At 36.8% G+C, this 19,180-nt stretch overlaps 2 protein-coding genes and 1 pseudogene across 2 annotated transcripts; 2 read left to right on the top strand and 1 right to left on the bottom strand.

Annotated features, from left to right (window-relative positions):
- LOC145966087 (uncharacterized) overlaps positions 1 to 5,858 on the top strand; it is a 38,081-nt pseudogene extending 32,223 nt beyond the window's left edge.
- Positions 5,859 to 10,050: 4,192 nt separating this feature from the next.
- Positions 10,051 to 12,412, top strand: LOC145961457 (uncharacterized). Its single transcript, XM_083081692.1, has 4 exons — positions 10,051 to 10,106; positions 10,893 to 10,943; positions 11,712 to 11,747; positions 12,017 to 12,412. Exons 1-4 carry the CDS (start codon positions 10,090 to 10,092, stop codon positions 12,294 to 12,296), a joined length of 384 nt encoding a protein of 127 aa, XP_082937818.1. The 5' UTR covers positions 10,051 to 10,089; the 3' UTR covers positions 12,297 to 12,412.
- LOC145961512 (SNAPIN protein homolog) lies at positions 11,632 to 15,364 on the bottom strand. Its single transcript, XM_083081827.1, has 3 exons — positions 15,082 to 15,364; positions 14,771 to 15,002; positions 11,632 to 14,398 (listed from the first exon to the last, which is right to left on the bottom strand). The coding sequence occupies exons 2-3, from the start codon at positions 14,920 to 14,922 to the stop codon at positions 14,356 to 14,358; spliced, it is 195 nt and encodes a 64-aa protein (XP_082937953.1). The 5' UTR covers positions 14,923 to 15,002; positions 15,082 to 15,364; the 3' UTR covers positions 11,632 to 14,355.
- Between the last annotated feature and the right edge of the window lie 3,816 nt (positions 15,365 to 19,180).

Below are 19,180 nucleotides of genomic sequence, written 5' to 3'. Positions count from 1 at the left end.
CATTTGATTTATCTCTCGTGCCCATTTCTCCGATTCAGGAAAATTTTGAGGATGAGGAGGTTAATCGCCTTCTCGACTACCTAAGTGGCGAGGAATTTTTGGACAATATAGTTGAACTATAAAATTGTAATATTGACAAATAAATACTCTATGTAAGAACTACTAATAATATGTATGGAGATATAATAAGAAATGAGTTACAATAAATAGGAGAAAGATTAACAAAGAAAATTAATAATCATATAATTGTCTTTATTCATTTTCCCAAGGTCATAAAAGCATAGATTAATCTGGGACGCCGAGAGATTGAAGGTCTATTGTGCTTATAGAGAGGATTCAGGAGGGAGTGAGAATAAATATATGTTTTATGTAAATTTAAGATTTCTTTACTTATTTCACCTTTTGCTACTTTTCTTTTACAGATTTGATAAATATTGTTTATTTATTATATCAAGCATATAACAATTGTGAGTTTATTCCTCCAGCGAGTAACCATACATTTCTGGGAGAATATTCGATATCGATATTTGCAATAGGTATCTCGGTTTCTGTTTGGGGAATCTCTAAGGGTGTGAAAGGGTCTAGATCCTCGTAGGTTACTGGTGAATAGCTTGGGGGAGGATAGAAATCGTCTTCTTCCGGCGAATAATTATACTGGTCTGGTATTACTGGATTGGCGCTATCTCAGCGTTTCGCTCTTCGGCTTCCAAAATAAAGTGGCTCAGTTCTTCAGGAAAATCCTCTGTTGTTTCTGGGATGGTGTAGTGATTCTCCGTAGATGGCGTTATCGAAGCGAAGGTGTCTATCTGGGTGTCGAGGGGTTCCCGGATTTCTATATCTTCTTCGGTTTCAGTAATCGGAGGGGGAAACAGATCGTTTGACGTTGAAACCTTTATTACTGCGATCTCTGGGATGGAAGGAGAAGACTGATTTACCGTAGATGGGGTTGGCTCTATGATTTCGTTATCCAGCGAAACAATAATATGGGGTAAGCGTCGTGTATGTCTATTTCTGCGTATACGACGAGAGGTTACGCGAATGGAAGGCGTTCGTCGAGTACCTTTGTTTGCACGTCGTACGCGGACCATCTATTAATTATATAGTCTGGTAACAATTCATTTAATTAAGTAAAGATGGAATAATATTGTATAGGGATTCGATGTTACTTACGTTGACCAACACCTGTTAAATAAAAAGAAAAGGTCTCGCGTGACTATTCGTTCAGTAAAAAATAATTATTAACCCAAGAGTAAAGAGAGGAATAGTCAGATCTAGTCATTGAAGCTTCATAAGGGTTTAGATTGCGGCTAGAATATAGTCGGAGAAGAATAAATTATAGTAGTAATATATTAATAATGGATTACCGACCCGGGGTAATTATCGACTCACGAAAATCACCGACCGATGGCAATGTAGATTTCTGTTTTACCGACCATCGGTAATAAAGATTTCTGTTTTACCGACCGATGGTAACATCAGTTTTGCCAACCGTCGGCAATATAGATTTCGGGTTTACTGACCGATGGTAATGTAGATTTCGATTTTACCGACCGATGGTAACATCAGTTTTGCCGACCGTCGGTAATGTAGATTTCGGGTTTACCGATCGATGGTAAATTAAGTTTCTGAATTACCGACCAATGGTAATGTAGATTTCGGTTTTACCCGACCGATGGTAACTTATTGACTGATGGTAAATTTTCGACCAACGCTAATTTATATAATTTTGTTAAATTATTAGGTTAGTTTTAGTTTTAAATTGCGATTTGAATATCTAAAGTCGGTTTACTGAAAATCGAGAAGGCTTAAGGAGGAATTGGGAGATTGGATACTTTAATAATGTATCCACCTGTCTGGCTTAGTATTAACCTTACAATGTCAGGTTATAATTAATGAAATGTATTAAGATGATAATTGAAATTATCAAAAGCTAAGCCAGTGTATCATCACTAATTTCTGGGATGTATCTCGTGTCTTGAAATCAAGGCTAGATTCAATCTGACGGTTGCGTCAACCAGCTCCAAAATTAAAAGACAATCTCATGAAAATTGCCAATTAACCGGGCCGAAATTGTATCTTCGCCTAATCAAACGTCAATTGACAGGACCTTCTAGTTTCTTTTTCAGAAATTCTAGCTCTTTTTCAGAAATGGTCTACAGCTCCAAGAAAAAAGGAAATTTCCCTGAGGATAATTGCTTTTTCACTGCGCCGCGCCTTGGGTTCGCTCTGCCGAAGCAGCTTCGCCTTTTTCACTGTCAATCGAGTCGTCTTGTCAAGGAGATAAGTCCCATAAAAAGTCATTCAAGTTCGAAATTAAATTAATTGAGGGCTGGGAAGGATTTGCTTATGAGTCAGTGTCTATCTGTCTGCTGATTTAGTTTTATTAAGTTAATATTCATTCGTTATGCTATACTAAATCAGAGCTCAAATTCTATGATTCAACCTGTCTTTAAAGAGTGCGTCCCGTGCTCTTTTGAGTAGTTTCGATGTACAAGACGCTCTAGTTTCTTTTGCAGAAATGGTCAACAGCTCCAAGTTAAAAGGAAACTTCCCTCAAGATAATTACTTTTTCACTGAGCCGCGCTTTGGGTTCGCCCTGCCGAAGCAGTTTCGCACTCATTCATTGTACATCAATTGACTACTCTAAGGCGACATTTCACTCTTGTGGTTTAAACCAAAGACCGGTTAAACACTCAATAATTCAATAAAATCAAAAGATAATTCTATTTGAAATAAAGTTTAAGATTTAAATCAATGGAGAGTAGGAAATGTGGACTGAAGGTATAGATTCCCGAATAATTAAAATTAATGTTGTTAGTATTGAGTTGAATTGAATTAAGAATTTAGATGAATGACATTCATCTAAGTATTTACCAAGAGTTGCTGTATTTTAATGTGTGGATACTGCTTCCTTCCATTGGATGCCGTCTACCTCGGTGATGGCTCAGGAAGAGGGTTGCAGTCAGGTAATGAAGTCTCTTGGTGTGTAAAGATGATTCCTCCCTGCTGGAGACCGACTGCCTCGGCGAGGTCCCTGAAGAGAGGTCTGGAGCCGTTGGAGAATAAGTGGCAGAAGACCCAGATTATAAGCTCGAAGACACTTTATTTTAAAGTATACTTGAATATAATATTTGACGGCTCTGATGTACGGGGATGTCTTCTTGAGAGCGCCGAGTCAAATGCGCGGAGGATCGCTCTGCATGGGTTTATATAGGCGTCGGTCCCTACTTTGCACACGGCCCCAATGGTGGAGGATGCACGCTGATGTGAAGGGCAGTCGGCTGTGATTGGTTCCCTCTGACGTGCTTGGATGCGCGCGCCTCAGGCGTGGGCGGCGCGATCGCTCATTGGTTCCCTTCTCCCGGCTGGGATGCGCGCGCCGCTGGGCGTTGCCGCAGGGAGTGGGCATAGTTTGCGTTGTAGATGGCGGGACTCTTCAGAGTTGGAGTGGGGGCGACGGAGCGGTCAGTATAGAATCGGTTATACTGGTTACATTGTCTTTTGACATTAATTTTTATAATAATTATTTGACTATCAGAATTTCTTTGCAGTTCACATGCATATATTTTCTAATGTAGAATTTTAAGCTCTAACTGTAGAAATGTCAACGGAGTTTCTAGCATGCTCCGTTCAAAAGTTCATTTTTGTCTTTATGTATTATTATAAAAAATGCTATTAAATATTATTAATGAATTCTGATATCATAATTATTATAATTACAATTCTTTTAACATCTGAAAATATATATATATTTATGATTACGCAGTGGGATATATATATATATATATCTATATGAATATAATTGTTGTTAACAAAATCTTATTTTAGCGTGCAATAATCTATTTTATGTTGCGATGGGATATAATTAAAAGAGTAATATAAATTAATTTTATTTCATGGCGCAATAAAGTATTGCGGCTATTTTATATATGAATATAATTAATTCGCGGTGGAATAAAATAATGTAAATTAATTGTTTTTAATAAATGATTGCAGCTATTTCACGCGGTGGAATATAAGTAATATAATTTTAATTTAGGGTGGAATAAAGACTATTAATAAATTATTTCAACATGTTTTGTAACAATTTTTATTCTTTGGTTTTACTTTTAATATTTATAACCGTTAGGATCTTGATTTAATAAATTAATAAAATTTATTGCATATGCTTAATATTAATTTTTAACGGTAAATTCATGTGTCTCTTAATAATAATATTCGTACGCAATAATATTCGAGCGGAATATTCCATAGCCTTGAGCTTGGAATGCGGCGAGCTTGGCGTTTCTGAGAATTGCGATCGATCGGCGCTTCCGAGAAGCGCATTGCATTTAGCCTTGAGCATTTTATAGCGACTTATAATATTGCATACGTAAAATCATATTTAAAACTTTACTTATAAAATTAGTAATATTGAAGTTTTCATAATTATGCATATATGTATCAACTCAGCTTTTTATGCTCTTTAAGTAAAAATTATTACGAGATTTATACCTATATTATTTTTTGAGTTAGTAAAGGATTAAAGATTTTTAGGTTTAAAACTATACCTTAAAATAATGATATATGTATAGTCGGTGTCGAGACGTGTACATATACATATATATATATGTATATATAACTTAATGAAAGTCCTTTGAATTTTAGTTACTAACTTTTTTAGTATCAGGATAATACACCAATAAAAGAGATATACTTTTGCATGTCGGTAAGGTTAGCAACATTATTATCTTCAGTCGGTAAGGTAGGAAATGACTTTATCTTCAGTCGGTAATGTAGGAAGTGACTTTATCTTCAGTCGGTAAAGTAGGGAATGATTTTATCTTCAGTCGGTAACGTCGGTAATTTTTCTGTCGGTAACTTTTACTCTGTCTGTAAGGTAGGAAACTTCCTTACCATCTGATGATAACTTTTGTGCGGTGACATTACCTACTGTCGGTAAGGTAGGAAACTATTTTGTCGGTAATTTTTATGCGGACAATATTATATGCGGGTAAATACTTAAAATTATTTCTATCATTCTTAAGTGAGGTTATGTTATGTATAGCTAGCTTCTTAATAAAGAAAGATTATTTTTGGAGACATGGACAATAGTATATCGCGCGGCGGGATAATATTGATGTACTATAAATATTGGTGATAATACATTGCGCGATGGGATTATATAATAAGAAATACTGGTAATAATATATCGTGCGGTGAGATTTTAGTTAACAATATTAATTACATAGACAATAATATGTAACGCGGTGTGATTAAGATTGATATGTTCAACGGTGGTATTACAGATTGAAGATTATAGAGGCAAGTTTTGCGTATTTGAATAAGACATAAAATTTTTGTTGCGGGACGTAACAGTGCGTCCCATGCCTTAAGATCAAGTGTCGATGTACAAGACGTCACGTCTCCCAGCACAGAATTAAAGAAATATCTCTGAGGGAAGATCCTTCTCTAAACGGCCGAGGAGTAGCACGGCGCTACCCAATGCACATCAATTGACTGACACAAAGCGACATTTCACTCTTAAAATTAATAAGAGTATCGGTGGAAATTCGTCAAGTCAAAATAAAATAAATCTAAGTATACAGGAGGATGGATGGATATATTTCTAGAGGAGAATGGATGGCAATTAAATTCAAATATGACTATGTAAGTCACTGGTTGTTAAAGAAAGTATTAAGAAACGTAGAGAAGTAAGGTGTTATAATTTTAAATTGTATTTACTAGCTGATGTTGCCTTTTCAGGAGCGAAGACGACGGCTTTCTGCTGGAAACCAATTGCCTCGGCGCGGTTCCTGAAGAGAGGTCGGGATCCGATGTGGAATGACGGCAGAAGATCCAAGTATGAGTTTGAATAACTTTATTATAGTGAAACTTTGAATACAAGTTCTAAGATTCTACTACACTTGTCAGGCTGTTGCTTCCTTTCGTCCTGAGAGCTGACAATCAAATGCACGGAGGACTGAGCTATGCTCCCTGAGGTACTCTCTAGTCCCCACTCCGTACCGACATTCGTAGTGGTAGGAGGATGCGTGCGCTCCTAGGCATAGGCGGCTCGGCCGCTATTCATCGTTATAGCTGTCCTTCCTCGAGCGGGTTGTGACGTAGTGGGCGCGCTCCGGCGTGGAAGTAGTGGGGGTGACGTCGAGCTTGTTAATTTATTTTTACAAAGGTAAGATTTTTATAACAGTATTTTGACCATCAGAATTATTTTATTTGCATGAATGTATTTTCAGTATAGAATTTTGAGCTTTATTAAATAAACTTGAATGGATCTTCTAACATGTTTTGCTCCAAAGTGATATCTTATTCATCATATAATTGTATAACTCTATTTAACATCGCGGTTAATAAATTCTGATGTCGTAACTATCATAATTACAATTGTTTTGTATTATATAAAATATTCGCTATAATATATATGTATATATATATATATATATATATGTATAGGGATATATATATATATATATATGTATGTAGTTCATATGTGTATACAGTGTTAGCTAAAATTTAATTGTGAAGAGTAATATTATTATATGGTGCTAATAATTTTATTTTTCTAGGAATGAAGAACGTGACTGTCGCACTGGACCGTCGGCGGTCCATTTATCTTATCGCCGGATGTTACCATGGCTCGGAGAGTCGCTTATTTCCTGATGAGTAAATTTATTCTTATAACGCTTTATGCAATAATTTTCATTTATGTAGTTGTATTATTTGGTTTCATTCTGTAGGATATATATATATATAGATGTAACGATGCATCCCGATGCATCGTTCCTAATTCCCGGCAGAACACCAGCCGGAAGCTGCTGCCCGGCAGAACACCCGCCGGGCAGAGGCAGGGGCGCGGTGCGCCCATCTTTTAGTCGTTCTCATTACGGTCCAGAGCCGTTAAGGACTCAAAACGGCCGAACACCGCCGATCAGAGCCGAGGTGGCCCGAACCGCGGACCGGCGAAAACCCGCGTTCGGCGCTCAACCCGAACCCCTCCGAACGGACCCGACCGTACCGTTTCCGAAAAACCGTTCGGAAGGGGTTATACCGCCGCGCGCCGACGCGGGCAATTAGTCGGTATAAAAAGGGCACATCTCGGCGTCTAATCACCATATTCCTGATCCGCTCTAAGCAGTACGCTTCAGCAGCAATCCAGAAATCCTACCAAGCACTCATTACAGAGGACGAAAGATGGAGCGCGCTCCGTCTTAGACGAGAGATCTCGATTCCAAAGTACAAGTGCAAACCACCTAATCCGCAGCTGGGCCATCACGGAAGGTGGAGCTCAGAGCCGCCCCGAGTCGAGTGTTCTCGACCCAGCTGCAACGCGAGTACCATCCTTCGCGACGCGATCCTATCTCGCGCACTTTAACATCGAACGCATACGCGCATTTGATTATCGCGGCCTCCGCCGCCGCACGTGTCAACCGCACCGAGCGCAGAAGCGCAACCGTTTAGCGCGGCCTCCGCCGCCGCGTATGTTATTACCGAACGCATAAGCGCATCCGTTTATCGCGGCCTCCGCCGCCGCGTATTTTGTTACCGAACGCATAAGCGCATCCGTTTATCGCGGCCTCCGCCGCCGCGTATTTTGTTACCGAACGCATAAACGCATCCGTTTATCGCGGCCTCCGCCGCCGCGTATTTTGTTACCGAGCGCATAAGCGCATTCATTTATCACGACACCCACCGCTGGGATTAAAGCGCACCGAGTTTAATAGACCAAACGCGGCCCTTTAAAGTGTAGCGCCGGGGAAATAATAATTCTCGGGAAAGCGCCTGTCGATTCCGAGAACCCGAGGATTCCAAGAATATCGGGATTCCCCGCGGAAAAAGTGCCGCAAAAACACGCGCTGTCTCGCACGTTGTAAACACCGAACAGGTGTCCGCGATCAAAGACCGGACCTAACATCGAAACTGCATTGGTCGCGTCATTAATCGGCCAGCCGAATTACCACACACACACACACACACACACACACACACACACACGCATTCGCATACACATACTCTGTATATTACAATCCCTAAAAAAATTACCCTTTTAAAAAAAAGGTAAAAAAAGGTGCTAAGTCCGCGTAAAAAACAGTATATGTATTTGCAAAATAGTGTATTATTAACTGTAAAAAACTATTGTAAAAAACCAGTCTCCAAAATAGTGTTATTTTAAAACTGTAAAAAACTACTGTAAAAAACCTATCTTCAAAATAGGATTATTTTAATCTACAAAATAGTTATTTTAATCTGCACAAAATAGTGTTATTTTAAACCGTAAAAAATTGTTCTACAAATTATTTTAATTTTGTGTAAAATTGTATATCCTACAAAAATAATGATATCAAAAAAATTGCGCTAAGTGAAAATAAAAACTTATAAAAATATTTTAACCAAAAGAAGTTATATAAAATGTTGTTTTAATTTTCTACATTATATCCTAGAAAAATGATGATATCCAAAAATTACGCTAATTGAAAATAAAAACTTAAAATATTTTAACTAAAAAAAATTGTACAAAATAATTGTTTTAATTTCCTACAAATAATATTAAAAAGTTGCGCCAACTGAATAAAAATTTTCACTATAAAATATACATTTCTTTTTTATTTCCAATATTAAAAGAAAAATGATATTAAATGAATTGTAATATATCTATTATAAAAAATCGTTGAAAATATGAACAATCATATACATTGCAATAATCATATGCATATATCCTGAAAAGTTTAATTGAAAAAAAAAAAAGGAAATGATAATACAAAATACAAAATTAAAAATTATTAAAAAAATTAAAAATTAGAAATTAATAAAAAAAAATAAAAATTTATATAAAAATTAAAAATTAATACATATAAAAAAATTTTAGTTAAAAAACTTAGCGCTGCTAATTTCATTAGCACATTATTCAACGTAGCAGCGCTAAGTTTTTTAACTAAAATTTTTTTATATGTATTAATTTTTAATTTTTATATAAATTTTTATTTTTTTTTATTAATTTCTAATTTTTAATTTTTTTAATAATTTTTAATTTTGTATTTTGTATTATCATTTCCTTTTTTTTTTTCAATTAAACTTTTCAGGATATATGCATATGATTATTGCAATGTATATGATTGTTCATATTTTCAACGATTTTTTATAATAGATATATTACAATTCATTTAATATCATTTTTCTTTTAATATTGGAAATAAAAAAGAAATGTATATTTTATAGTGAAAATTTTTATTCAGTTGGCGCAACTTTTTAATATTATTTGTAGGAAATTAAAACAATTATTTTGTACAATTTTTTTTAGTTAAAATATTTTAAGTTTTTATTTTCAATTAGCGTAATTTTTGGATATCATCATTTTTCTAGGATATAATGTAGAAAATTAAAACAACATTTTATATAACTTCTTTTGGTTAAAATATTTTTATAAGTTTTTATTTTCACTTAGCGCAATTTTTTTGATATCATTATTTTTGTAGGATATACAATTTTACACAAAATTAAAATAATTTGTAGAACAATTTTTTACGGTTTAAAATAACACTATTTTGTGCAGATTAAAATAACTATTTTGTAGATTAAAATAATCCTATTTTGAAGATAGGTTTTTTACAGTAGTTTTTTACAGTTTTAAAATAACACTATTTTGGAGACAGGTTTTTTACAATAGTTTTTTACAGTTAATAATACACTATTTTGCAAATACATATACTGTTTTTTACGCGGACTTAGCACCTTTTTTTACCTTTTTTTTAAAAGGGTAATTTTTTTAGGGATATCACTCTTTTTTGTACTATATGTTAAACATCTTTAAATAAATGAGCAAAGAACCCGCCACCACCCCCGTCATATTTCATTAAAATTCGACGGTCCTCTTTGCTTACTATATAGATATTCAGATCCTTCAAACTTCTTTGCTATTCTTATTGCAAAAATAACGGATAATTACAAATCAATATGTCATTAGAAATCTACATTTATTATTCACAATTAATACTTATAAATCCATTAATGAATAATCGTTGCTTTGCTTATCTAATTTATCATTGTATATATAAATGGAACGGAGAAAAAGTGAGTTATTTTCCACTTTTTACAATGGCTAATCGCAAAAGGTAAGCATGAATATAAATATATTATATATATATATATATATATATATATAAATTTTATTAATATACAAATAATAGATAATATTGGTTAACCTTTATTTTAATCTTTTATCGTAATACACACATTATATGTTGCACGCGTGATACATATTATAAGAAAATATTAAAATAAAGATAAACCAAAACGTTATCTATCATTTTTATAAAAATATTTTATAATTTATATTATATATTTTCACTTCCAATAAAAGATAAAAACAAAAATTAATCACTTATCTATCATTTCTATAAAGATATTTTATAATTTATTATTTTATTATTCTATTATCTTAATCTTTTATTATAATGCATATGTATTGCATGCACAATACTTGGCTAATCTTTATTTTAACCCTTTATTATAATACATAAAATATATGTTATACGCAGAAATACATATAGTTATTCATCGCAATAATTAATGATTATTTTAATCCTTTATTATAATACATTTGTATTGTGCACGCAACATATAGCAATACAAATGCATTACAATAAAAGTTAACTAAATATTGTGCACGCAACAAATATGCACAATAAAAGATTAAAAATATATAAAATAATAAAATATTATAAAAGATCTTTATAGAAATGAAATAGTTTATCTTTATTTTAATTCGTTATTGTAATATGTATATGTTGTGCATGCAATACATATGTATTACAATAAAAGAATAAAATAAAGATAAACCAATACGTTTTCTATCATTTTTATACAAATATTTTATAACTTATATTATACATTTACAGTTCCAGAAACGAAAAAGAACCAGCAATTAATGATAATGAAACTCACAAAAGGTAAGCAATGATTATTAATAATATCTATAAAGATATTTTATAATATAATTTATTATTTTATATATTTTATTTCAATCTTTTATTATAATCTTCTATTATATATGTTTCACGCATGATACTGTTTAACTTTTATTTAAATATCTTATAATTCATATATGTATTATACATACAAATACATATAATTACTCATCGCAATAACTAATGATTGTTATAATACATATATATTACTATATGTTGCATGCGCAATACAAATACATTATAATAAAAGATTAAAATAGACCATTAAAATTAAAACTAACCATTAGTTGTTGCGATACGTAACTATATGTACTTCTGCGTATAACACATATATATGTATTACAATAAAAGATTAAAATAAAGGTTAACCAAGTATTGTGTGTGCAACTCATATGCATTACAATAAGGATTAAAATCATAAAATATATAAAATAATAAAATATTATAAAATTTTTTATAGAAATGATAGATAACAATCTATTATTTCATTATAAAAATGTTTTATAATCTATTTTAATATTTTATTATCTTAATCTTTTATTATAATGCATATGTATTGCACACACAATACTTGGTTAACTTTTATTTTAACACTTTATTGTAATACATATTGTAATACATATATATAATAAAAATATAGAAATATATAATAAAAATAGATGACAAAGAATTAATTTTTATTTTAATCTTTTATTGTAATACAAAAATATTTTATATTGTACAATATATTTTATACATTTCTATTTTCAGATCTAACGAAAAGGAAAATGAAGAAAATCCTAAAAAGTAAGTGTAACACATTATATTATTAATACATATGCGTAAGAAATGAAAGATAACAAGGGAATAAAAATTTATTTTACTATTTTTATTGTAATTCACTTATTGTAATTACTTATTTTTTATTGTAATTCATATTTGTGTTGCACACACAATACATATATGCATTACAATAAAAGATTAAAATGAAGATTAATCATTTATTATCTATCATTTCTACTATCATTTCTAAACATATTTTATAATATATATTTTATATGTTTCCATTCTTTCAGAACCTACAATATGGAAGAAATTGAATTGTCGTCCTTTTTACGTGTTGAGGCTGAAGCGGCTTTAAAAGAAAATATAATACTTAAAAAAAAAAATACAAAAATTAATGGAAACACAAAAATTAATGGAAACACAAAAAGAATCGCCGCCACCAACGATGGCATCACTACCACCGCCACTGCCGCCGTCAACGTCGTCACCGCTGCCATCGCCGTCAGCGTCGTCACCGCTGCCACCGCCGCCGTCGTCACCGATAACGACAGCGGGGCAAGTAAGAGGTAAATAATTTTGAATTATATAATTGGCACGTTAATTATAAAGGAATCAGCTAAATGAATCAGCTATGTTAAAAGTTAATAAATCTATTACATTTTCAGATTTATGAATTTAACATTGCCCAAAGTATTTTTAGCCTTCTATAGAATTAAAATTTGTATTTTCATGAATTTTTGTGTCGTATAAATTATATTTTACAAAAGAAATTTTTAATTCACAAATAATTATTTTTATATTTTAAAAGGCTAAAAGTATTTTGCGTAATGTTAAATTCATGAATCTGAATGTACATATATTAAAATTAGATTTATTAACTTTCAATATAGTTAATCCGTGCAGTTCTTCTTTAAATATTATATTCAAATAAAATAACATTAAAATATTTCTTTTATTGTAGAACAACCGCGTGCACGATGGGCTAGAGCGGGACGGTCGAGAGGACGAGCCCGAGGCCGAAGTTCCAATCCAAGAACCTCAGCCCGTTATAGAAATAATATTTTTAATTTTTATTAATATTTAAATGTGTATGCGTGTGCGTGTGTGTGTGTGTGTGTATCATCATAACATAGAATATTTTTTATAAATGTGTCTTTTTGTTTTTTCTTTCTATGCTTTGCACAAACTACTTTTTATTTTTCATTTCCTTTTGCAAAGCATAAGCTATTTTTAATTTTAAAAATTTAAATATTCTACGTTATGATGATATAAAAATATGTTTGTATATGTGTACATGCGTGTGCGTGTGTGTATGTAATATCATCATAGCATAGAGTATTTATTTTTTCTTTCTATGCTTTTGCATAAACTACTTTTCATTTTTTATTTTCTTTCGCAAAGCATAAGTTATTTTTAATTTTGAAATTTTGAATTTCAATACTCTATGTTATGATGATATAAAAATATGTTTGTGTGTGTGTGTGCGTGTGTATATGTGTGTGCGTGTGTGTACATCATCATACATAGAATATTTTTTTTTATAAATGTGTTTTTTCGTTTTTTCTTTCTATGCTTTGCATAAACTACTTTTTATTTTTAATTTTCTTTTGCAAAGCATAAGCTACTTTTAATTTTGAAATTTAAAAATTCTATGTTATGATGATTTCTTTTAAAATCGCTTCAGCCTCAACATGTAACGATGACGATAATTCAATTACTGACTCCATTACTTCTTCCATGATTAGTTTGTGCGTGTGCGTTTGTGCGTGTGTGTGTGTGTATCATCATAACATAGAATATTTTTTATAAATGTGTCTTTGTTTTTTCTTTCTATGCTTTGCATAAACTACTTTTTATTTTTCATTTCCTTTTGCAAAGCATAAGCTATTTTTAATTTTGAAAATTTAAATATTCTACGTTATGATGATATAAAAATATGTTTGTATATGTGTACATGCGTGTGCGTGTGTGTATGTAATATCATCATAGCATAGAGTATTTATTTTTTCTTTCTATGCTTTTGCATAAACTACTTTTCATTTTTAATTTTCTTTCGCAAAGCATAAATTATTTTTAATTTTGAAATTTTGAATTTCAATATTCTATGTTATGATGATTTTTTCTTTCTATGCTTTTGCATAAACTACTTTTCATTTTTAATTTTCTTTCGCAAAGCATAAATTATTTTTAATTTTGAAATTTTGAATTTCAATATTCTATGTTATAATGATTTTTTCTTTCTATGCTTTTGCATAAACTATTTTTCATTTTTAATTTTCTTTCGCAAAGCATAAATTATTTTTAATTTTGAAATTTTGAATTTCAATATTCTATGTTATAATGATTATATCAATTGCAATAAAATGAGCATTATATTTTTTCAATGCCATTGCTAGAGCTGTGATGACTATACCAGAACCACTACCTATTTCTAAACAAATCACAGGTTTCATCGCATGCAGAATGTCTACATCTTCTTCCAAATCATCTATTAAAAGATACGAATCCTCAGAAGGATCATAAACTGTCTTAAGTTCTTCATCTGATAAATTAACTACTGGAGTTTCCATAAAATTTACGGTGAAAATTGTAAGAAATTTCTTTTATAAAACTTGCAAAGTAATCAATGTTAAGTAATAACAATCCGCTGCTTCAGCTCTATTTGACATATCCTATAACAAAGAGAATAGTTATGCATAAAAAATAATACTCTTCGCAACTTTTGTACGCAACTTGTAGTACATGATAGAAGCACAATTTTTTATAACATTCCAATAATTATATATGAAAATTGAAAATGATTTTCAAAATGCTCAAGAATTCTTGTAAAATAGGTAACAATAAGATATATATGTCGCTTGTGTAAGTAAATCGCAATTTTTTATCGTTACAATTCGATGAATAAACATATATTTTGCAATAAATAGTACATACTGTGAAAGAAATATAAGAATAATAAATATACGTAAATTTGCAAGAAGAAACGCGAAAAATAAATGTTACTATTATTGCATGCGCGCTGAAAACAGAAAACTTGACGTCACCTTGTGGCGCGAATTCTCTCGTCCAGTTGATCCACCGTAAGTTTCAAGAGACTCATAAGACCTTCCGTTAATGCATCCCGCGTCGGATTTTCGCAAAAGTCATCTATCTTGTCGTCGATAGATGTATTGTCACTCGCTGTGTCCACGTCCATGTTATAGCTGTAGTGAAGTAGACACTACCGTGTCTCTTGATATATATATATATATATATATATATATATATATATATAATCTGAAATAATAATATAGATACAATCTAATCTAAATATATAAATGTTATATGTATATTATTAATTATTTTATATAATTACCTGAAGTGACACACTTAACCTTTTACAACATATTTATAAGCACCGTTAACGCCACAGAGCGCTACTAATGCTGCGTCGCGTGAATCACTGCTAGCGCATTCTTGTGGCAGACGTTGGAAACGTATTTCTGTATTTTCTTTGTTACGTTAAGAGGAGTTGATGACGACCATGACGACGTTTCTTAATCGAAATTTTCACATTTCAGACTTTGCATCATGATATCTCCGTTTACAGAGCACGTAGCGCAAAAATAAAAACACTTTTATTATTTAATTTAAACCCAAGCTATCGATTAATTCTATTAAGAACTCGATCCGTTGAGCGGTTATATGAGAAATAAAAATATCGAGTTATACTCTCAATCCGACTCGCGTAATAATACACGGAGTGCATTTTTTGCTTACGCTGGGACTTAGCAAAGACACTACCGTGTCTCTTGATAAATACGTTCATTTAACACACATCGCGTATTTTCTTGCCAACGAACCTCGCACCGACGATCTATCCGCGCAGCGAAAGAACGTCCGAAAATACGACCGTTACATTGGCGCCCGAACAGGGACGTTTTTTTTTTCTTCTCTCTCTCTCCGCTTAGTGTGAGGTGTGAGTGTGCATTATGAGATCGTGGTTATACGCACTCCCGAAAGAGCAACTGGCCGTGCTAGCGGAAGGGTATGGATTAGAGAGCACCGGCACTCTCGATGACATCCGCCGACGCATGCGGGAATACGCAGCACCCATGCGGACGAATTCGCGACCGATTCGTGCGAGCAAGCAGGGCCTTCCGGCACGTTACCACACGTGGTCGTCACAGGGGCCTCGCCCATGGGCCGCGATGCGCCCATAGATTTCGCGAACCCCGCAGTGCCCGACCATCGCGCAATCAACCAGATCCGGAAGAGTGGATATCATTTTGATGGGCGCGACCCCGCAGCGTTCCTGGAACGTCTTGCCGAATTCCGCGAAAACTATCACATCGCCGAGGAACAACTCCTGCGTGGATTATCGGAATTATTAAGGGGGGACGCCCTTTTGTGGTACCGGAATCACCGGACCAGCTGGGCCTCTTGGCAGGGGTTCGAGGCGACATTCCGGCTGCAGTTCCTGCCCCATCGGTACGATGCCTCCCTCCGCCGCGAAATCGAAAACCGACATCAAAAGGCCAACGAGACATTCGCGCAGTACTCCACGGTGATGATGACGCTCATGCGCCGGGCCGGCGGATTCTCACCCGTTATGCAGCTCGAGTATTTGTACGACCATATGCATCCGGAGTACAAATTCTATATTCGGCGGCGCGATGTTGGCGATATCTCCGAATTACAGGCCCGCGCTCGCGAACACGAGGATCTGGTGAGCGAACGGCAGGAAGCGCTCAGAAGGGAAAAGGCCGAAACAAAACCCGCCGTGGCGACCGTATACAATAAAGCCGAATGCTGTTGGCGATGCAAACAGCGTGGGCACACGCGTCGTCAGTGCAGACGCCCCGCGAAGAAGTTTTGCTCGCAGTGCGGGCGAGACGGGGTGTTCACCGCGCAGTGCCACCCGCCGGCGGGAAAAGCCGACGGGGTTGGAGAGAAGGCCGCCGTCGCAACTCCCAGCCCCGAATAACTTTCAAACCGCGACCGCATACCGTGATCGGCATCGGGGGACACACTTTCGACGCCTTGGTAGATGGGGGGTCCGAAGTGTCCCTGATAAGTGAGAGAACTGCCGAACGATTAAAACGAACGGGTTTCGCGTGGACCACGGGGGAAGCCAGATACAATTGGCAGACGATCGCAACGCAGACCTCGCGGGGGGAATGACCCTACCAGTTGAAGCGGCCGGCCGCACCGCGACGCATACGTTCGGGGTATTACCGGGTCTCTCGAGCGAAATATTAATGGGGGTGGATTTGCAGGCGAAACTGCGGATCAGTACGCCGGCTCCGCCTTTACATGTGATCCGATGGCACCAGCAGTGCTGCACAATCGGAGGCCTGGCCGGTAGGACCGCCGAGGAAGACAGACAGCTCCAAGAATGTCTGCGAGACGAGCTCGCGAAATTTGAGCCCGTGAAGGGGCCCACCGATCGTGCTCAGCACGCCATTCGGCTCATAGACGACACGCCCATCAAGCAAAGGTATCGCCCGCGCAACCCGGCGATGCAGGCGGTTATCGATACCGAGGTGGACGAGATGCTCGCCCAGGGGGTCATTGAACCCTCGTACAGCCCCTGGAGTTCACCCATCGTGATCGTCAAGAAAAAGGACGGTCGGCAGCGTTTTTGCATTGATTTCCGCCGAGTCAACGACGTGACACATAAAGACGCGTATCCGCTACCGCAGATCACCGCGACGTTAGACAAATTGAGAGGGGCCCGGTATTTGTCTACCTTAGACCTAAAAAACGGTTACTGGCAGGTGCCCTTGGCTCAAGACAGCCGGCCGATCACCGCGTTCACGATACCGGGAAAGGGGCTTTATCAATTTAAAGTCATGCCGTTCGGGTTGCACTCCGCCCCGGCCACGTTTCAGCGATTACTGGACACGGTTCTCGGACCCGAATTAGAACCGCACGTGTTCGTCTACCTCGACGATATCATCATCATCAGCCGAACGTTCGACAAACATCTCGAGCTGCTTAGGGAGACGTTTCGCCGCCTTCGTGACGCCCGCCTCCGCCTGAACCCGGAGAAATGCCGTTTCTGCGTTGACCGTTTGACGTACCTGGGACACGTAATCGACCGGGAGGGAATTCGGACCGACCCCGGGAAAATTCAAGCGGTGGCCAACTGGCCGGAACCGCAATCCGTCAAGCACATACGTCAGTTCGTAGGGATGGCGTCGTGGTATCGTCGTTTCATCCCGAACTTTTCCACGATCGCGGCCCCACTCACGCAATTAACAAAGAAAAACGCCCGATGGAAATGGGGCGAGGGGGAAGCCACCGCGTTCGCGCAGCTTAAACATGCTCTAAGTTCCGCGCCGGTTCTGGCATGTCCAGACTTCACACGCCGTTTCTTTCTCCAGACCGACGCTAGCACGACCGGACTTGGCGCGGTTTTGACGCAAAACTTTGAGGAGGGCGAGCGCATAATCGCCTATGCGAGCCGTACGTTGAATGCGGCCGAGCGCAACTATAGTGCCACGGAGCTCGAATGCCTAGCCATCGTATGGGGCATCCGGCGGATGAAGAGCTACCTAGAGGGTTACGCCTTCACCGTCGTGACAGACCACCAGGCCCTGCGATGGCTACAGAAAATAGAATCTCCGACCGGACGCCTCGGACGCTGGGTATTCGAGCTCCAACAATACGATTTTGACGTGAAGTACCGTCGCGGGGTACTTAATCGCGTCGCGGACGCTCTATCGCGTCACCCGGCGACCTGCGCCGCGAAACGCCAGGGGTGCACCTGGTACCGCCGGAAATTCGAAGGGGTGCAGCAGGACCCTACCGCGCACACCGACTACCGGATAGAGGACGGAAAATTGTACCGCCTCCTCTATCACAGCCTCAACTTTAAGGGAACCGCAGCAGAGGAGCAGTGGAAACTCTGCATACCGAAGGAGGCCAGGAACGACATCCTACGCCGATACCATGACGCCCCCACCGCCGGGCACATGGGCATCGCAAAAACAATCGTCCGGATTGCCGAATCTTATTACTGGCCGGGGATGTTTCGCGACATCGCGAACTATGTGCGGACCTGCAAAAATTGCCAAACGCACAAGGTCGCACAGCAGCGACCGGCCGGCACACTCCACGCCACGTACGTCAGCCGACCGTGGGAACAGGTCACTCTCGACCTGGTCGGACCGCTGCCACGCTCCCACCAAGGGCATACGTGGCTGTTCGTGATGCAAGATCGCTTCACGAAGTGGGTAGAGCTCGTGCCTCTACGCCAAGCAACAGCCAAGCGCCGTCACCAAAGCACTGACCGAGCGCATAATTTTGCGCCACGGACGACCAGACTCCGTACTGTCGGACAACGGCACCCAGCTAAGGTCCGGCAAAATGGAAGAACGCCTGCGGGCATGGAACATCCGCCACGTTACCGCTCCAGCTTACTCTCCACACTGCAATCCGGTGGAGAGGACCAACCGGACCATTAAAAC

This window comes from Camponotus vicinus, unplaced genomic scaffold, assembly GCF_025532165.1.
Source record: "Camponotus vicinus isolate PSW18456_S1 unplaced genomic scaffold, iyCamVici1.0 SCAF_1, whole genome shotgun sequence".
NCBI lineage: Eukaryota > Metazoa > Arthropoda > Insecta > Hymenoptera > Formicidae > Camponotus > Camponotus vicinus.
Note: the sequence above shows the minus strand (reverse complement) of the source record. Positions and strands in the feature narration are given on the sequence as shown.

Bases quoted from the DNA above. Each gene is read 5' to 3' on its own strand.
- LOC145961457 (XM_083081692.1), top strand. The intron at 10,944-11,711 runs GTAAGCAATGAT...TTCTATTTTCAG, and splicing joins GATAATGAAACTCACAAAAG to ATCTAACGAAAAGGAAAATG. The intron at 11,748-12,016 runs GTAAGTGTAACA...CCATTCTTTCAG, and splicing joins AATGAAGAAAATCCTAAAAA to AACCTACAATATGGAAGAAA.
- LOC145961512 (XM_083081827.1), bottom strand. From the start codon at position 14,922: ATGGACGTGGACACAGCGAGTGACAATACATCTATCGACGACAAGATA. The intron at 14,399-14,770 runs GTGACGTCAAGT...TCTTTGTTATAG, and splicing joins GAGAGAATTCGCGCCACAAG to GATATGTCAAATAGAGCTGA.